Source organism: Megalobrama amblycephala, linkage group LG1 (genome assembly GCF_018812025.1).
Source record: "Megalobrama amblycephala isolate DHTTF-2021 linkage group LG1, ASM1881202v1, whole genome shotgun sequence".
Taxonomy (NCBI): Eukaryota; Metazoa; Chordata; class Actinopteri; order Cypriniformes; family Xenocyprididae; genus Megalobrama; species Megalobrama amblycephala.
Genome location: NC_063044.1, coordinates 3,160,338 through 3,181,890, shown reverse-complemented (window position 1 = coordinate 3,181,890; position 21,553 = coordinate 3,160,338). Strand labels below are relative to the sequence as shown.

Sequence of the window (21,553 nt, the reverse complement as noted above, 5' to 3'; positions counted from 1 at the left end):
AACAACGCATTCAAATAGCTCAAAATATTTTTTTTACCTCTCTTAAAAATGAACCATGGTTTTACTACAAATAAAACAAAATGGTTATTGTAGTTAACCATGGTAACCACAAATTAACCATGGTTTTGCTATACTATAGTTTAAGGTATTTGTAGTAAAATTATTGTTATACAAATAGCCTATCGATCCAACAACAACAACAACAACAAAATCATAGTTAACACACTTTTAACCATGGTTAATTTTCGTATGTGTTCACGATAGTTTGCAATGCAAGCTAGTTGCAATGTGTTATTTTGCTAACTTTTTATAGCCTACATGCAAATAAAACTAGTGAATAATACAAATTTACAAAATAATCTCAGTGGGATATGTTTTATACAACTCAGTGTAACATTTAACTGAAAACTGCGTGCACGTGACATCACATTGAGGCGGGGCAATTCGTTTCTTTCTAAGTCCGTTTCTCTGATGCCTTTTAGTCTGAGGCCGTTTTGTCTGATGCCTTTTGGTCTGAGGCTGTTTCGTCTGAAGCCTTTTGGTCTGAGGCTGTTTAGTTCGATGCCTAATTGTACGAGACCTGACGTTGTTTTTCCTGAGACCTGAAGCCTTTCAGTCTGAAGCCCCGTTCACACCGCCAGTGACTTTTTCGCTGCATGTTGCTAGTCTCCTACTGTGAAGTCGCTTGTGGGCGTTCCTAGTGCTGTCGCTCTAATATCATTGGTAGATTGCACGTATGATCATATCTATAGAAAATGCAATCACAAATGATATATAAAACTAATAAATCATTCTAATTTGACTAGGAATTAGGTTTAAAATAATTAAAAGTAATATTCTGCTGTTGTAGAGTGTTGTGACTGCAGAGCTCATTGCAATAAATCATTAACTAGATTAACGATTGGTCTATCAACAAATTAAACTCACTTATACTGTCAAAAAATACTAAAATGTCATTCGAATTCGACAAATAATTAATTTTCTTGTCCCTTATAATTAACACAATGCAGGGGAAACTGTAATATGAACTGCAGCAGTGCTACACTGCTCACAGCATCATATAATTAGCAACACAATCAAACTCACAAGACTGCCGACAGTTTCTTTTCCACGCATATCATTTTATTATATCCATGTATGTACAGTCAAATCATATAAAACAGTGAAATCGCTCCGGAACTTTTCCTGTCTGTCTTGCCCTCGAGACGGTGACGTGAGTTCCAGAGAGCTCCAGTCCTATTGGTTCGCTCCTGATTTGCATAAAGTTGAAATATCTGAACTTTTGTCGCGTGTCTCTCGTCGCTTGACACGCCTACATTCTGTCGGCAACGGTCACTGTCGCTCTTGTCGCCAGCGCTCCATTGAAATGAATGGGATCCTGTCGCTTTGTCGCTGTGTGTCGCTGGCGGTGTGAACGGGGCTTGAGGCGCGATGCCGTTTTGTCCGATGACTGAAGCCTTTTAGTCTGAAGCCCCGTTCACACTGCCAGCGTCTTTTTCGCTGCATGTTGCTGGTCTCTGTACTGTGAAGTAGCTTGTGGGCGTTCCTAGTGCTGTCGCTCTAATGTCATTGGTAGACTGCACGTCTGATCATATCTATAGAAAATGCAATCACAAATGATATATAAAACTAAGAAATCATTCTAATTTGACTAGGAATTGGGTTTAAAATAATTAAAAGTAATATTCTGCTGTTGTAGAGTGTTCTGGCTGCAGAGCTCAGTGCATTAAATAATTAACTAGATTAACGATCGTTCTATCAACAAATTAAACTCACTCAAACTGTCAAAAAATACTAAAATATCATTCAAATTTGACAAATAATCAATTTTCTTGTCCCTTATAATCAACACAATGCAGGGGAAACTGCAATATAAACTGCAGCATTGCTAAACTGCTCACAGCATCATATAATTAACATAGGCCAATTCGCTCTTGATTTGCATAAAGTTGAAATATCTGAACTTTTGTCACGTGTCTCCTGTCGCTTGACACGCCTACATTCTGTCGCCAATGGTCACTGTCGCTCTTGTCGCCGGAATTCGCCAGCGCTCCATTGAAATGAATGGGATCCTGTCGCTTTGTCGCCGCATGTCGCTGGCGGTGTGAACGGGGCTTGAGGCATGACGCCTTTTCGTTGTATGACTGAGGTGTGAGGAAGTCCTAATATGAACACCGTACTAACTGCAGAACGGCAGAACCATACGTCATGACAGTCTGAGGATGACAGCGCCAGACTAACAGCCTGAGGGCGGAAGTGGGCGGAGCAAATTTATCTTCGTAGGCACTGCTCCATTTGGAGCTTTTTAAAGTTTAAAACCATGTTAATGTCAAATTTTGTATTAAAACGATCTAACTGAAAAGGTAGATAGATAGATACTCGCATGGTGTTAATAGCTTAATCATATAGACCCCTTAAAAGTTTGTAAACATTGCAACGTTTCCTGGTGGGCGGGGCTTAGCTGGAGGCAAAAAGAGACGCTGGACTCAATGTTGACAAGCGTAAGCTAGCATGTTTTAGGAGGGATTTATTAAACATAGATGCAGAAGAAGGTTCAGAACTGTCCGAATATGTACAGTCACTGACTCTGCGGGACTGTGACAGCTATTTTTGTAAATTAACTTTTGGATATTTCCTAGACAACATATGAATTACTTTCAGGTGGTTCGGGGAATTTTGTCAAGGCTTATTGTCTAATGTAACCTAACGCTGGGCTAACTATGATTATGGCTAGCAATGTGGATTATTTTAAGAGACCATTCAAAGGATGGCACACACATCTATCGTTGTATGTTTGTTTGACATTTAAGTTAGCTAGTGCGCTGAAAGTTGGTGACTTTTCACCTATAAAACAGAAACTTGCTGATTTGTACTAGATAAAACCAACACACCATTACATATGCATCGATTATTTTACCTGATATGAAGTGTGCGCTGCAAACACGAGCATCATTTATGATCGTCTCCGTCCAGTCTGTACGCTGTATTGCATTCAACCACAATTATCTTTTTGATTTCTGTGAAGGAATGTCTGCCGGGATCTGGTAAAACTTTAGTTTTGACCAGTCCTGTTCCTTCTATTCTGGCAGCCAAAAACACAACAAGATGACATTTTAAAGTCAAACCTCAAACTTTTAGCGCACCTGCTATGAGTTCTTATTTATGTTTTGCCTCCAGCTAGAGCGGTGACGTCACAGTGACGTAGGCGATTAAGGGGTCTATACACACAAACACATAAGTTACGATATATATATATATATATATATATATATATATATATATATATATAGATAGATAGATAGATAGATAGATAGCCTGTGTGTGTATTAAAACCCCCTTGTAACCTTTTAATATTTTAAAAGTTCATCAATTTGTTTTGTCTTAAATAATTAACTGAATATAAATTGAACACAAAGCTTAAACACTAAAAATGATAAACATTTATTAATTTGTCATAAAATGTATATTTTACTCAAGCATTTCAGAACGAACCATTGTTTTTCATAATATATAATACACATTACACGGTTGTACACTAGATTGCATGAATTAAGCAAATTCAGATCCATCAAACCCTAAAACAAAAGTTATTTATTTAATTTTAATAAAATGTACTTTTCCCTCTAAGTAGCAAAAGCATTATATAGCTACTAGCTGTGCTTTGCTCTAAAAAATTACAAAATCAAACCAAATTGAGTGTAAATTGAACAGCAGGTACATGATGACAAATTAAATCTTAAAAAAAAAAAAAAAAAAAATCTCCATAAACATGCGATTAATTACAAGGCTGTTTTTGTCCAGAAACTCATTAAGAAAAATGTCCATATCATCCTTAATTTGTAAGCAAAACACTAAAGGCTCTTTGGCCATTTGTCTGTCATCTGTTTCAGCCTGTGAAAGTTGAAGGACTTTTTCCTGGTCTTCCTCTTTCAACATCAGAAAGCACAGCTCTTTCACTAAACCCTTGAAGACTTTTGGTTGTTCCTCTGCAGCGCAGAGGTCTTCTGTGATCTGTGGCTCCTTCATGAGAGAAGGGTACAAACAAATGGGATGAAATGTTAGAAGTGTATTTAACAATACTTTGTGTTGTAGTCAGGATGTAGCACAGCATGTATAATAAAGTTTTGACATTCTGTTTTTCTCATGTTTATATAAGACAAATCATACCCTGTCACTAATGAAATTAATCAATTATGTTCAGTTTTATTTATTTATTATTATTATTTTTTTTTTTAAAAAAGGCAAGCAATTCACATGGCTTTTCACGCTGCACTTAACCCCAGGTTATCGTCGTCCTAAACACCACTTTTAATGCTCCACATATTGCTTGTATATTTACATACTTTTGACAGTCACAGAAACACTGTGCATTGTATACAAATAGAAAATTCAGCATTGGAAAGAAAAAAACAACAAATTCTGACATAAAATGCAACAATTGCAGTGCAGAAAATACAGTTTAATTCTTTTATAGTCTGAAATGTCCATTCAAGATAAACTTGATAGTGAAGTTGACTATATGTAATGAGGATGTGCAATGCCTGAACATTTATGTAAACATATTGTGCTTTGTTCATCCAATCAGTGACACTGGCACTGCAAATTTGCAAATAAGGATGTTAACCCAGGGTTTAGTAATGTACAGTGTGAAACGCTGCGTATGAATACTCAGAATTAATTGTTAACCTCAGGTAAATGATGATCAGTGTGAAACATTAATCAAGATAGGATACTGTTTACCTGGGGTTTACAGTCACCCAGGGTTAACTATTTAAAGTATGAAAAGCCCTCATATTTGTTTTTCATTCTAATGAAAAGAGAAGTTCATACATTTTTAAAAACTTTTAACTTTCCCTTCTTTTTCTTACCATTAACATGAAGATCCCACACAGCCGGTCAACTGTTTCTAAAACAATACAATATTATTAAGTTATTCCTGAAAAGATTTGACAGATATAACAACACACCATCTGTATAAGTAGCTTGTGTCTGTAAGAAAGTCTTAAGAAACTAACCTTGTTTTTGATCAGCTTCCATTGTCCTGGGGTGATTCTGCTTGTCAATTTACTGCATTGCAAAATCAAAACAGAAAAACTTAAATATATAACCATAAAAATTGCATAAAAGAAACAAGTTGCGTTGTTCTAAAGTCAAAATTACTACTTACTGCATTTGCAAAAACAACATTTTAAATTCAGAATACAAAAGAAACGTTCATACCTCCATAGACAACAGCCTCTTTGAAGAGAATTTGAAGGTGTGCATTCAACTTGTGCTGTCTGGTCGGTTTAAGAACACTGGGCAGTGGAAATTGTTGCAGCACGTTTTGCATCGCAGTAAATTAAGTAAAGCGGAGCATCTCCCAATATAATATGCCTCTAAAAATCCACAAAAACATTGGTCAGTATTGTAAAATGTAACCAATGAAATAAAATACCAACAAGTAAAATCACGAACCATGAATATGTAACCACCAAGGTAAAAAAATACTATAGTGAATATAGTCTTTTTGAACCATACTATAGTAAATTTTTGTATACTGTATATATTATAGTATTTACAACACTGTTAATGAATGCTACAGAATACTGTAGTATTAACTATAATGAACTGATAAACTGTTATAAATACTGTAGTATACTTTAGTTTTTACTACAGTAAACTGTATATTGAAGTGTATATTGTAGTATAATATACCCTAAAATTGTAGAAAACTTAGTACAATATTGGGTAAAGTAATTTGTTTGTTACTATAGTTATGTTATCACAGCAACTATAGAATTACCACAACAAATTAATTTAAGTACTTATAGTACTATAGTATGGTTCAAAAACACTTTAGTATTTACTATAAATTATTTTTTCACCTGGGCGCAAGCAACGTGAGACGATTTGTAAAACATCAAAAGACGCAATAAAGTGACTTTGAAGCCCATTTACAAAATATTTGAGTCATGTTAAGTGTTAACGATCGAATAAATACACAACAAATAAACGTGATCAATTAAAAACATAGCACAAAGACACTTTTTAATTCTCTTCCTCCGCCATTGTTTGTTTGTCGCTAACTCCGTCCACATCCGATGTAAGACTGTTATTCCGCCCCAGTGTTGCCAGATTGGAAATGTCCAATTATCGTACCAGAAGCTCAAAATTATCGTATTTGGAAGAAAATTATCGTACATGACTTTTTAGTATAGGTAAATGAACTAAATTAATAACTAATGATTTTTATAACGGAAAGAATCAATACTGAACTAACTTAAGCTGGACAATCACACTATTTTAGCTGCTGTACAACCAAAATGATGTTCCCTTTATCTCTGTAAAGCTATACTTTGACACAATCTGCATTGTAAAAAGCGCTGTATAAATAAATAAAGGTGACATGACGAGTCAAATGTACAGAATACAGCTTTATCTATAGACCAACAACTTTTTGACATGACCTGCAAATTACCACAATACATAAATAATTTGGCGTACCTTAGTGAGAAACAACTGACCTAAGCGCCGCGGCAGGAACGTTAACTTGTGCTCGTGAGAGAGAGTCATTCTCCACGATTATTGGCCGAGAAGATGTAACATGAGATGAGATGGAAGACATGCGTAACAAAGTTCACGTTCTCCTTACAACCATGATGTAGAGGATCCACACAGCTAGATCAATGAACCGATTATAAGGACCATCATTTGAAGTGTCACAAAATACTGAAATTATCGTACATTATGGGATTTTTTTCATTATTGATCGTACATCGTACAGAGGTCAAAATTATCGTACAAATACGATAATTATCGTACGTCTGGCAACACTGCTCCGCCCACTTTCGCCCTCAGGCTGTTAGTCTGGCGCTGTCGTCCTCAGACTGTCATGACGTATGGTTCTGCGGTTCTGCAGTTGGTTATTATTGGGGTTGCATCCGTTGCTGGAGCGACTGAGAAGAGTGCGCTGTCATTATACAGTATGAGAGCGGCCTCTAGAGGCGAAATAAAAACTGATGCCTCTGAGAATTTGTTTTGACACGTGATAAGGCTGCGCGCTGCACAGAGCAGGACACTTCAAAAACGGATTTAAAACGGACAACGAAACGGTATGTTATACAATGTAAACTACAGTACATGTTTTCATATCATTATAAAGTAGCCTAATTATTTTATTGAGTAGATGCTGCATTAGTGGAGAACAGCAGTATGTTTGTCATCGAGGCTGAGAGGATGTGACAAAAACACCAAATGTTTAATATCACGATTGTTACCATTCATTTGCGTTAGTTTATATCCATTTGTTCACTGTTATGCATTCATTATCCACCGAAGTTGCATATTTAAACTGTATCATCATCATGCAGCGACAGAAACATAACAAATCAGAAATGAATTCGATTTCAGTACTGTAACACATATTTTGATTAGATAATCAGGTTTTCTAAAATAGAGGCAAATCATGTGTGAAAGTGTACATATGTCATGCCTTTGTGTAAAGATGGCAATTTTTAAGCATGACTGTTTGGATTTATATGAAATGGTAACACTTTACAATAAGAGCCCATTTGTAACATTAAATAAGGTTATTAAAAGTAATGTTCATTTTTAATTTCAACATTAACATTTTAAAGTCATCTCTTACATTAGTTATAATGGACTATGAATTAACATGAACGATCAATGTATAATTAATATAGTAGTATTTTTTATGTTTAATAATTACAAAGAACATTTAGCCATTTTTTTAATTCAAAGAAACAAAATGTAAGAGTTAAAACTGAACACAGTCTTGCTGCTCAAACTGTGTATAGAACAATTTTATATAAAAATATTTTTTTGCTCCTTTTGTATTTTACATTTACTTGTACTTTTACTTTCAATACTTAAGTACGTTTAATATCAAAAAAATACTTTTCGTACTTAAGTACAAAAAATATCACATACTTTAAAACTTTTACTCAAGTAACATTCTAAACAGTGACTTTAACTTCTACCAAAGTCATTTTCTGGTAAGATATCTATACTTTTACTCAAGTATGGTTTTCGAGTACTTTATACACCACTGGGATTCATATCGTGTGTTATTATAAAGTGTTACCCAGAAGTTTGTGCTTGTGTGTGTCTGTGTGTGTTTGACCTTAAATAGGCCTTTTGTTCAGATGAGTGAGATAACATTAATGGAAAACGTGCAGCCAGCTAACTCAGATATCACCAGTGCCTGAAGTCAAAAAGGCATAAGGTCTGAGTGCTCTCAGGTGGGCAGAACACTATCACTATCTGTAGAGATAAGACAATAAGGAGATGACTGCCTCTGAGCACAGACACAGAGAAACTAATTTAATCTGCATGTGAACAAAAGTACCAAAGAAACCTTTAACCTCATTCACATGCAAGTATAAATATGGTCCTGAGTTAAAACAGGATGGGGACAGTGATTCAAAGGAACTGGTATGGAGAGAGACAGAGAAAAACAGAAGATGATGCTGGAAAAGTTAAAGACGGCGGCTTCTATGAAGGCATGTTACCAAGGCTTTGATCCTGTAGCCTATCTGCACTATAACTACACTCCACCCCGAGCAGACTTTGAACGGAAAAGTAGCATTGTGCCATGGAAACTCAGCTGTCTGCACAGAGCCTTTACTGAAGGTGAGCATAAATGTGTGTAAGCAGGGCCGTATGCACCGTTAAGGTCCCCGAGGTTCGGATCTCTGTCATTTTTAAAGGTGCATATAAGAAAGATCTCATCTGAGCTGCCTCAGGGGTCTAACACCACTCGTCAATGTCAAAAAGTGTGTTTGACCTGAAGCAGCGCTGCGCAGACTGATAGGTGTATGACATCAAAGTTTTGTGAGAGAGATTCGAAAGCATACAGAGCCGTGTGCTCTCTAATTGCTCTCGTGGTACTTTGATGTCATACACTGATCAGTCTGCACAGCGCCACTTCAAGTCGAACACACCTAAAATGTTTTAGACGACCAATCAAATCAAAATAGGTGGACTTTATGTTCACCGCAGCTGCTGAGCGTGAATTCCAGTGTGATGTTTCAGTTAATGGTCATAAAATGCGAGATAAGATCTAAATAGCTAAACTAAACATTTACAGACGACTGACAGAGACGACTGATCCCTGATGCAAACAAATAAACTTGTCTAATTTCACTATTTGGAAATAATTTGTGTGATTCATGTAAAATAATTCATAATTGTCAATGTGATGAGACAAGAAACATTAACAGCCGTTGTAGCAACTCATAACGTAATAACTGTACAATGTAATAAGTACTATATTATTAATGTAATAAAATGTTCATATCGTAATATTTCTCAAAACATAATAAAACCTTGAGCTCATAATGTAATAATAATTTTTACATTATGAGAAATGTATTATCATATTGTCATAATTCCCTTAATAATAACAATAATAATAATTATTACTATTATTGATGTTGCTATTATTATTGTTATTATTATTATTATCATTGTATACATTACTTCTTATATATACATAAGCAGTTCCTGGCCATAAATTTAGGTAGGGCAGATTCTGAGTCTATGATAACCATTTTGTAAGCTTTAAATTCTAATCGCTAAACACATCAGGCACACTTTTGGCATAATTCTAATGTCCTTGCATTATTCAGCCTGAGGGTAGCTCTCTAATGATGACTGACAGACTTTAGTACACATGACAAATGCATAGAATGCCATCTTAGAATTGCTGGTTGATTGGTTTCTGGGGGCGCAGTGTGCCTTTTTCACAGCTCTGATTGGGGCTGTGCTTTCCTTCCTCTAGGAAGTGTTGGAGCAAAGGTCTCCCTCCACCCTAAAAAGATATGTTGCTGTGATTGCCGCACATCACAATCTGTAGATGGTAAATCTCTGGGAAAGCACAACATGATCATCAGGTTCCTGAGAGACATGAGGAGACTAAATCCTCCTCACCCTAAAGGCGAGCATACACTGTGCGATATCTGTGCGATTTCAGCAAGGTTACCAACTCACACTGTACGAGTAGATCGCGTGCGATGGAAAACCAAAATGCACGATTTATGTGCTCACACTATGCGGTCCGATGGTCGAGACGTGACTCTACTGCTCACACCATGCGTTTGAATTATGCACGATAAACCCACGTACTGGGATGCGCCGATTGACAATATGTTTCCAGAGATATCGTCAAAAGCATCAGCTATGGATATCAAGAGGATTTAGCATTTCCAATTCATATATTAAATAATAATAATAATAATTAGCCTATTATTATTATTATTATTATTATTAGTAGTAGTAGTAGTAGTAGTAGTATAGGGTAGGCTTATTTAATATTAAATTGATATTACAATTCATTTGGCCCGCAATATTTTATAGCGCATCACTGCATAACTGACGCACTGCGAGGATAATAAAAGATTTGATTAGCTTATTATTACTCCTTACTGAAAATTATTTAAAGACATTTATACAATGAATTAAAGGCATAATACAATTATTAACGTTCGAAGACTGCAATAATCAGTCAATGAAAAGCAGCTTCACTTCAAAAACTTTTTTGAAAAAAAAAAAAAATTTCACCCACTACATACAGTTTATGGGCCACAAGAGAAATATTAAGAAAATAAATTAAGATATAGCCTACCGTTATCAGGTTGAAGTAGGATTTATCTCTCGTTGTCTCTGAGAGAATATGCACCGAAAGGTCGTCGGTTTTACAATTTTTTTTTTTTTTTTTAAAGGCTGGTGAATAATTGACAGGGGATTGAGACGTCTTCATCGGCATAACTCTCACGCAAAGTTTGCACATTGCTTGTGTGATATAAAGTAGACATTGACTCGCCTTCCTGGTTTAAAATGGAAAAAAATCCTATATTGCGACGTGACATTTTTCTTTATCACCAATTGCCAAATGATGGACAACAGTTCACATTTCCGCATTTAATAAAATTAAGTAAATATTAAATAGCCTACATGAGTAAATAGAAAGTGAAAAGCGAAACATGTAAATTAATGATCAAGTAAATTAATACAAGAGGCACCGGTTATGTACACCCAGGTGGCTTGAAAGACGTGGGTTTATCCATCATGCAACACGAACTGGAGGTAAGCAACAGTTTGCTAAATTGCAGCTAGTTTGATAGCTACAGAACTTAAAGATCTCCCTCTTTTCGTTTTCTTGCTGCATTGAAGATTGGTTTAATTTCTTTTTTCGCACAGGCGCAGTGAGGGGAAAAACACAGAGTTTAGGCAAGTCGGTTCGTAGCTCTGCTTCAACTGTGCGATATCCTCACGAGGGGCGACCAAATTTCTGACATGCCAGAAATTCATCCGACCATGCGATTGCTAGTCGGGAAAGGTTTATCGCCACTCGTTTCCCCGTGTATACTGCATGATCACTGCACAACAAACGACACACGACAAAGCTGAAAATCGGCCCGACTCAAAAAAGAGTCGCACGAGTCAGAATTCGGCTCAAAATCGGACGAAAATCGCACAGTGTATGCCTGCCTTAACCCTGTACCCTCTTGGGTTCTTCTCTGGTGCTTACTGCATTTCAGAGAGCCCCCTTTGAACTGCTGCAGTCTGTGGAGCTGAAAATTCTGTCAATAAAGACAATAAAGTGCTCTTAACTGCGTTAGCTTCTATCAAGAGGATAGGGGACATGCAATCATTTTTGGTCAATGAATCATGCCTAGAATTGTCCCCAATAGGTTGTTAGATACTGGAAAGCTGTTTGGTTTTAAGCAGTCTATTGAATAAAGTGCTTTATAAATGAACATGACGTGACTCAAGTGCAAATTTGCAGAGCTTGTGCTAACATACCAATGTTGTTATGATCAGACTGTTTTCTTATGCTTTCTATAGTTATATATTCATCTAAACACCGATTTGAAAGCAAAACGTGCATCCTCGATGTGTGATTTGCTATAAAATGCATGTCCTCAACGTGCGCTTTGAAGTCACCAAAATATATATAACAGAAATGGGCGTCGAATGCGTGCATTTTGAGTCAGACAAAACGCTTGTTATGAACGTGTAAACAGGTAAACCAAACAGGCAGTGCAAACGTGTGTTTGAAGTGTAGGCGAAAAGAACTTACTCTTTCCTTAGTGTTCTCAAAATCGCATGTGCTGAGCATGTGCTCAGTTTTTAGGACTCAAGTCTGTCATGTTTTTGTCTGCTATAGGTTTAGGACTCTTGTATTATCATTAAACCCAACCAAAACAACATGGAATTATTGAAGATAAATTTGGCAGAAGATTATAATTGTTGAGTTATTATTGATTTCAAAAATACGTCAATGACGCGTATTTGACAGCTTTTTATGCTGTTCATCTTGCCACATGATGCCGTAAAACAGCGTTTTTGTTGCACAGAGCGCATAATTTAAGGCGTTTTGCTTATAGTATAATGATCCACACCCACTGATTTCCACAGCCAGTAAGTTTGAAAGGTTTTCACCTGATTGATGATAAACTGAGGCTACGTGCACACGAAGCCGGAGCTTATCCTAAACCGATCTTTTTTTTTCCTTGTCTCAAAAAATATCTGCGTCCACACGAAACCACTGAAACGACTCAAAATGATGTAGTATACATGCCAGACCATTATGTGGCGCTGTAATTCTGTCACAGAAATGCACTTAAAGCAGCGAAGAAGACTTGGAGCATGCGCATAAACCTTGCGTGCTGAATACAAACTATATCAAAGATTAGAAATAATGCTTTATTTTGACTCAGTAGCTTCTGCAGCATGAACGCAAGCATGTAGAGTCTGCTATTGCTGTTGTTGGTGATGTTTTGTGGTGTTAGCGCGTCTGACTAGGGTCGACACGTGGGGTGATGACATCATCGTTTCAGAAAATATACGGATTGCCCCGTCCACAAGATTTTCAAATTTTTCCATTCTGGTACCCGGGTTCAGATCGCACCTCTTTATCATACTTTAATGTAATTGCTAAGATTTCATGTTCAGCAATTATCTACTCCATTCTATGTATTCAACTTAGTACACAGATACTTTTCACATTAGTAAATAACTTAACACTAGCTTGAAGTAATGTTTCAAAAACGAGAAATTGTCCCTAGTATAACAGAAGTGAGATAGTGTTTAAAAGTTGTGCAACATATCATGTGGTAGCCTAGTTGATAGCCTGCTTGTTAAAGTGCCCGACTCCTAAACCGTACCCATCGCTGGTTCGTGTTCTGCTCTTAGCAGGTCTGGTTTGAAAGAGTGTATTTGCTATGTTAAAGAAACAAATAATCTTTTTTTGTAAGCTGATTTTTACAATTTCCACCTTGTTTTGTTTATCTATTAGTAAAATATTGTATAATTTGGTGTTTCAGTGGCATTGTCACTATTAGAAATAGAAAACGTTTTGTCTGGGTTAAGGGCTCATTCATTGGTTAACTGCATGTCACTATCTGAACTAAATGGTTGTAATTCATGAATGCTTTGGAATACAGATCTAAGGTCTCTTTTAAAAGAAGACATTTGGCAAAGTATTGCTGAAGTGGAATCACTAAAAAAAAAAAAAAAAGTTTAAATGTACTGTTATGAAAATGTACAGAAATATTATGTTCTTCTTTTAGTAAAAAAATAAATAAATATTTTCAGCAAAAAACAAAACAAAACAACAAGTCTAACCAAGTTGTGTGCAAAAAAATGCCTTTTCTGAGAAACTTTTAGCTGCTGTACCATGCTTCAATGGTGATTCCTACAGGTTAGAGACCAGAGTCTACCAGATAACTCCATCAACACAGAAACTAGTATATTATTGTGAAATCACAATAAAAAAAACAAAATAAAAAAAAACTTTAATTTGAAAATGAACATTATAATTCTGATTCAAGACATGAGGACAGGATACATAATTTATGGATACAGGATACATAATACATAATTGCAACGGGCTCTGGGTCTGGCTGTGCTCCAGATCGGGGCGCGACGCTCTCCAGACACCGAATGACAGTTTCTTAGTCTGGTGGTGTCTGGGAGGTCGAGGGGTTGGTGGAAAGTAGCCCTGATCCGGAACAAGGTCTTGAAGCTTCTAGCTTCTTACAGAATCATCTTAACATCAGCATTTTTCAGTAAAAAGGGAAGAGAAGAGGAAGAGGTGTTTGATCTTGTGATCCGTGAATATAAGGGGTGAAGATGTCACACCCTCTTAAGGTGTCTGAGCCAATAAGGAGTTTCCCTTTCAGAGGGAAGTTTTACGAGTCTTTGTTCTGTAGCAAGATATTAGCATAAGACACTGGATTGAATGAATGAGAAAAGAACCTTCTAGATTCTTATAATACTAATGTGTCACAGAGTTAGTAACATGTAACATAAATTACCAAATAGGAAACGAAAGTTGGAGTCCGTAGATACCAAACATGGAACATTAATACCAAAATAGTTCAAAAGAGAGAATTAATACATAGAATAAAGCCTAAAAAGGAAAGTCACGAGATGGGACACCTAGTTCTGCCTGTGGTTTAGCTACGTTTGGGATGCTAGTTGCAGTTTTGGGGGATGGGTTCACAGAACTTTGATAGAGTGAGTTCATGGGTAATTCATTAAATATATTGAATAATTGTGTTTGATCGCTCCAGACGCTACAGATATGAATCCCTGTACCTGTTTGTATTGAATATCTTTAGTAACTTCATATTGGAATCTTAATCTTCTGTGTCTTCGTCTTCCTGCCTCCACGCACCCGTGACAATTATGTATAATATTAATTTAGTCTACCTCTCTAAAACAGGCATTGCGTTCTTTCGATATACTTATGAGATTACATTATCAATATAAACTAATATGCATAGCCTATTTCAAAAGCAGGGAAATGCAATAGACCAGGCACCTTATGTTTTATCTTTTAAAATGATCGAAATTTTTTCCCATTTTGCATTATCCTTCAAAATTCGGTTAAGGGCTTTGTTCAGACCGAACTTCTCTCACAAATGGTGGACTTATTTCAAGTCGTTTATTTTACTACAAACTGGATGTTACCGAAGATATTCAAGGTTCTTATGGTCTGTCAGTACCAGGAACGCGTGTTTGGCTCCCTCCAGCCAATGCCTCCACTCTTCCAAGGCAAGCTTAACAGCAAGAAGTTCCCTGTTACAGATGGAGTAGTTGACTTCCGCCGGGCTGAGCTTGCGGGAGAAGAAGGCGCATGGATGGAGTCTACTTGGCGTCCCCTGCTGCTGCGACAACACCGCTCCCACTCCAGTTGTTGAGGTGTCCACCTCGACGACGAACTGTTTTTCTGGGTCTGGATGGACGAGTAAGGGAGCGGTGGTGAAGGCTTCCTTCAGGTGGTTAAAGGCGTTGGTGGCTGCTGGGTTCCAGGACAGAGACTTGGGCTTATTACGGAGCAGGCTGGTAAGTGGATGGGTGATGGAACTGTAACCTTTGATGAACCGTCTGTAGAAGTTGGAGAATCCGAGAAAGCGCTGGAGCTCTTTAATGGTGGTGGGTTCTGGCCAGTTGGTGATGGACTCCACCTTCCTCTCGTCCATCCGGATGCCACTGTGGTCTATGTTGTAACCCAGGAAAGAGACGGAAGGTTGGTGGAAGGAGCACTTCTCTGCCTTGAGGAACAGGTTGTACTGACGAAGACGGGTGAGGACCTCCGCAACGTGTTGGCGATGTTCGGCCTGGCTCCGGGAGTATATGAGTATGTCGTCGATGTAGACTAGGACAAAGCGGTGGAGAAAGCACCTCATGTATGAAATCCTGGAATACGGAGGGGGCGTTGACCAGTCCATACGGCATTACAAGATATTCGTAGTGGCCAGTAGGGGTGATGAAGGCGGTCTTCCACTCGTCCCCCTCACGTATCCGGATGAGGTTGTACGCGCTGCGGAGGTCCAGCTTCGTAAACACAGTGGCACCACGGAGATGTTCCAGGGCCGCTGGGACGAGAGGAAGGGGATACCTGAACTTGACTGTAATCTTGTTGAGTGAGCGATAATCGATGCATGGCCGCAAGCCTCCGTCCTTTTTAGCCACGAAGAAGAAACTGGAAGCAGCAGAGGAAGTAGACGGCCTGATGTAACCTTGGGCGAGGGCTTCCTTGATGTAATCCTCCATGGCCTTTTCCTCCGGGATGGAAAGTGGGTATATCTTACCCTTTGGCACTGGTTCACCCGGAAGCAGGTCGATGGCACAGTCCCATGGCCGGTGTGGAGGCAGCTTGGAAGCCCGTTGCGGGCAGAAGACATCGCTGAAGGGGGCGTAACACTTGGGGATGTCGACGGAGCGTTGTTCGACTGGACTTTCGATGGACATGGCGCAGAGAGAGAGGTCAGGCGAAGGAGATGGTGGAACAGGAAGTTCAGCCAGACAGCGAGAGAAGCATGTGTCGCCCCACTTCAGGATTTCGCCCGTTTTCCAGGAGATGGTGGGGTTATGCTGCTCCAACCAGGGGCGCCCCAGAACCACGTCAGCGGTGGAATCCTCCAGAACCAGCAGATGTATCTCTTCTTGGTGTAGTAATCCAACTTGAAGTGTTACTGGTCCAGCCACGGTGCGGACGCGCTTACGACTCAGGGGTTTGCCGGTTATTGAGCTGATCTTGTAGATGGTCGGAGACGGAGTGGTCTTGAGACGTAGTTGGCGGCAGATGGCGCCGGAGACGAAGTTGCCGGCTGATCCTGAGTCGATGAGCGCAACCACTGACAGGGAGACAGTAGCGGCAGTAAGATTGGCGACAGTAGTGAGTGGTTTCATTTTATGAGTAGCAGGAATAATAGCACTCACCAGGGGTCGCGGCGGTCGTGTGGGGCATGCTGAAATCACATGCCCAGGGCCTCCACAATAGAGACAGAGATGCAGGGTCAGCCGGCGGCGACGCTCTTCAGAAGATAGACGAGAGTTTTCCACTTCCATGGGTTCTTGGGCTGGTTCTGGAGTGCTGACGGGTTCGGATCGGCAGAGGAGCACGTTGGAGAGGGACTGGTCCTGGTGCTCTTGGATGCACGCTTGCATGCGAGTGGCACAGCGAATGGAGAGCTGGATGAATTTCTCGAGGCCGATGGAGTCCTCGCATGCAGCGAGATGCAGCCGCACCCGAGGTTCTAATCCTTGACGATAAGTTGTTATCAGGGCTTGTTCATTCCATCCGCTGAGTGCTGCAAGCGTTCTGAATTGCAAAGCATAATCGTAAATAGACATTGATCCTTGTTTTAAATTATAAAGTTTCTCACCAGCTGAAGAATCCGTGATCGGTTTCCCGAACACTTCCCGGAAGTGGGAAATAAACGCCGAGTAGGATTGGGTTACAGTGCCCCGCTGGGACCAGATGGAATCGGCTCATTTCAATGCTTTGCCGCTGAGCTGAGAAATGATGAATGCAATCTTGGATGTGTCACTCGGGTACAGGTGCGGCTGCATCTCCAGGACCAGTGTGCATTGCAGCAGGAATCCGCTGCAATCCTCCGCCGATCCGCCGAAGGAGAACTGTTGACATTGGCGGTGGTGTTCGCTGGTGCAGGTGAAGGGACAGTGACTGGAGATGGCGGTGGTGGGTTGATGGTCAAAGTGCGCCGAAGCGCATCCACCAGATCCTGAAATGGGTCCGGCTGGCTCATACTGGGTCTGCGGTGTTGGTCCGGTCTTCTGTTACGGTACACAGGAGGCAGACACAGATGTAACTGGTAATGGTTGTTTTATTGACCACAGTAGAGCAGAGGATAACACACAGGTGAGTGAACTGGTTGTAGATAATGTAGAACGGGTAGTATGAGGAATAGTTACTGTCCTTTCTGTTGCAGGTAGAGATACGTTGGAGCTTGGAGATCGCTGGAGAACTTGGGAGCTGGCTGAAACACACCCACACAGCAGACGAGGCACACAGAGGGAAGGAGACACGCTGGAGACAGGTGAGTATACGAAGAGGAGTCCTTGAGGTAAGCATAACAGGGAGTATATGCGAACGAGACCGGACATAGAGTGCTGTGTGAGTGTGTGCTTTATAGTGCTGCTGATGAGTGAAGTGATGAGGTGCAGGTGGTGGTGATCAGTACTCTGGAGACAGCGTGCGTTGTGATTGGGTGATGTTGGAACCTGACGTGTCTGTGACACTGGACAATCGAAAGGGCAAAAATATTTTAGTCTGAATATAACAAAAATATATTGGATATGATGAAATGTAATAATGTTATTTAATGAATATAATTGTCAGGCTGTGTACTCGAAGGAAGACGTAGGAAAACAGGTAAATATCAAAATAATCCAAGTTTAATCCAAACAGGCAGACAGGCAGATACAACACAACGTATTAAGACGGTAAACAGACAATGAACTGAAAACAAACAGGAACTTATATACACAAAGGAAGATTAACTAATGATGTGCAGCTGTGAAAATGAGTGTCCATAGTAACAAATGAATGTGCGCAGGTGAGGAGCAGGAGGGATGCTGGGAAATTGAGTGCTAGTGTAAATTGAGTACCGTGACAGTACATCCCCCTCCCGTGAGGCACGTCCTCACGCCATAACGGAACATCCACGGGGAGGGCCGGAAGGGGTTCTGGAGGCGGGTGATGGTGATGAAGGACAGGTGGAAGGCTGAGGAGACGGTGCTGAAGGTGGAGAAGGTGGTGCTTGAACGACGATCCCTTTGCGGTGATGGAGATGATGAACCGCTGGCACAGACCCAGAGCTCCTCAGTGCCGACAGCCCGTGGCGAAGATGAAAGAGGGAGGAGTCCAGATGGTGACTTGGCTGATGACAGCTAGGGAACAACCGACAGAGGCGTGGCCAATGGCGCCGACGGAGAGGCGATGGAGACAAGCGACATCGCTGGTACTGGAGACCTAGGCGATGTCGCAGCAACGACCGTCGAAGGTGTAGGCAGAGTACCCGAGGGCTGAGGTGGATCTGGTGTGACAGAGGACAGAGGTGACTCCGAGGGGAAGGAGGAGCCCGCTGACGTCGTATGGGTGGAGGGACAGAGTGCAGCGGACGGACTGCAAGTCCGTGACGGAGGAGGTACGACGAGGGACCAAGGGGGAGCCGGCAGGACGAGGGAACCCGAAGGAACCGAAAGTCCGAGGGTCTCCGGTGAAGCTGTAGGTGGGAGGAGCCTGATGTAGCCGAACAGGTCGTCAGGCCGAGATGGAGCAAAGATCTCAGAGGCCGGAGGCGGAGCCGCAGGATCCTCAGGTGAAGGCACTGCAGGTGGTCAGCTCTGTCCTCTCTTCCTCGGGCTCTGGCTGATGCATCGTGGCGGGTGTTGGCTCACCGTTTGCGGGGGGCACACGCGAGTTCTTCGCGGTCGAGGGTGTTGCAACGGGCTCTGTGTCTGGCTGTGCTCCAGATCGGGGCGCGACGCTCTCCAGACACCGAATGACAGTTTCTCAGTCTGTTGGTGTCTGGGAGGTCGAGGGGTTGGTGGAAAGTAGCCCCAATCCGGAACAAGGTCTTGACGGTCTCGTCATCCAGGGAGTTGGTGACAGCCAAACAAATAAAGTCTCTAACAAAGGAAAAAAGGTCTGCGCTCTCCTGAGCCCGGACGAACATTATTGCCCTCTCGTCCATTTCGGGTGGTCCGTTCATCTGTCAGGCTGTGTACTCGAAGGAAGACGTAGGAGAACAGGTCAATATCACAATAATCCAAGTTTAATCCAAACAGGCAGACAGGCAGATACAACACAACATAGTAAGACAGTTAACGGACAACGAAATGAAAACAAACAGGAACTTATATACACAAAGGAAGATTATTTATACCGTGCAGCTGTGAAGATAATGAGTGTCCATAGTAACAAATGAATGTGCGCAGGTGAGGAGCAGGGCGGATGCTGGGAAATGGAGTGCTAGTGCTGGTGACCGTGACAATAATGTAATATGAATAAAACATGAATTTAAGTAAAAAAAATTGGAACACTTTAATCCTGGAAGGCAGAGGTGGATTAACACACAGGCTTGCATAGGCTGCATATGTGGGGCCCTGGATTGGGCAGACTATTTTTTTTAGAATAATTTTTAATTTATTTTAGTGTGAAAAAAGGCCCTCATTGGCCCATAAGAAACATTAAAAAATAAGCAGGTGATTGGATAGATGTGACATTTGGGTCACATCTGTCCAATCAGCTGCTGGTCAAATAATGTCAATCATTTTCATTTAGGCCTATGTCAATTTCTCTGTACTATACTTCTGTCAGGATCACTATCGTCAAAGATGACTGGCAGTTAGCATACAGTTTAGCTAGTGTCAGCTGATGCGAGCTTGACTAACATGACCTGTCAGAATTAACACTACGCTTGATTTCTGTCAGGATTACTATCATCAAAGATGACTGGCAGTTAGCATACAGTTTGGACTGGCAGTATGGTTCTGTTCTGCCTATCCATGTAGCCTAGCATGGATAAGACTCGCCAAAACAAAACCATATGCTGACAACCCCCCAACCACAAACTGATTGCGAAATCTGATGAAAAGGTAACTGGAAGGACAATACGACATAATGGAAAGGAGCAGCATATCCCTCTGAATAGCAAACTGGAGGCAGCATGCCCCCTACAGGAGGGAAGTAGCAGTGAAGGGGTGCTCTTCTTGCAACTTCTGAGAAGAGCAGCATGCCCCTTACTGGAGGATAGTAGCAGCGAGGGGTGCTCTTCCTACAAGCAGCTGAGGAGAGCAGCATGCCCCTTTAAAAGCAGTTACCTGATTGAGCTTAAGACAACAGCATGTGGCCAATACCCAAAAGCTTATGGAACAAGGTGGATAATCTTAAACAGATGCCTTAAAAATCATGCTGTCAAAAACCTGATAGCATTCAGCAAAACAGTGCTTCCCACAGATCTGAAATACTTGTAGCTGTGTGGAAAATTCTCCTACCCACAGCACAAAAAATGATCAGACGCTACAATAGTTAACTTCGAATTAACGAGAAATGAAATTAATATTGAATTTGAATCAAATTAAATACAGTTGTGTAACCATATAATAACCAGGGTGGCTTACACATTTTAGTTACTTATTTATGAACAAGACCTAAATACACTCTGACTCTTATTTTGCAATGTGTATGCTTACTATTGTGGGCTGCTCATTCAAGTTTAGATGAGGTAGATGATAATATATGTTCTTACAACCATTTACAATATTTTACAATACCATAAAATAAACTTTTGTCAATAAGAACAACATTAGTCATATCAACATAAACAATCGCTTGGCATAATAGTATGCATTTAGTATACATTGATTGCAAAACCACTTAGAAGCAGTGTGAGCACTGCGTGAGCAGGTAGAACACGCAACAGTGCCACATTTATCTTTGAAACGTGCAGCACATACATGAAACAGCCTTTTAAAATTTAATCACACCAGGTATCGCAATCTATGTTTTCCCATCCACAAAATGTTGGAAGCGCTGAAAGAGCTTAAGAAGGAAACTTAGCTTTGCTTTGCGAAGACGTTGAGATTTATGAAGGATGAAATACAGCCAGCTGTGATGTGGATTCTTTATCTCCTTCTTGATATCCTTCCCCTTTGTGTGATGAGTGCAGATCTAATCTGAACATGTTTTGGGTCACTTCCAAATTGAGTAGCTTATAATCAATGCGGC

General features: G+C 40.3%; 1 protein-coding gene and 1 long non-coding RNA gene across 2 annotated transcripts in view; one reads left to right on the top strand and one right to left on the bottom strand.

Annotated features, from left to right (window-relative positions):
- Window positions 1–3,385: 3,385 nt before the first annotated feature.
- Window positions 3,386–5,517, bottom strand: LOC125249350. Its single transcript, XR_007180543.1, has 4 exons — window positions 5,221–5,517; window positions 5,016–5,067; window positions 4,869–4,906; window positions 3,386–4,020 (listed from the first exon to the last, which is right to left on the bottom strand). It is a non-coding gene; the product is annotated as an uncharacterized LOC125249350 (long non-coding RNA).
- A 2,552-nt stretch (window positions 5,518–8,069) lies between these two features.
- Window positions 8,070–21,553, top strand: part of LOC125251887 (phenylethanolamine N-methyltransferase) — a 53,972-nt gene continuing 40,488 nt past the window's right edge. The window contains exon 1 of the mRNA XM_048164998.1: window positions 8,070–8,634. Coding sequence (XP_048020955.1) covers window positions 8,439–8,634 — 196 coding nt within the window. The 5' untranslated portion in view covers window positions 8,070–8,438. The remainder of the gene's footprint in view (window positions 8,635–21,553) is intronic.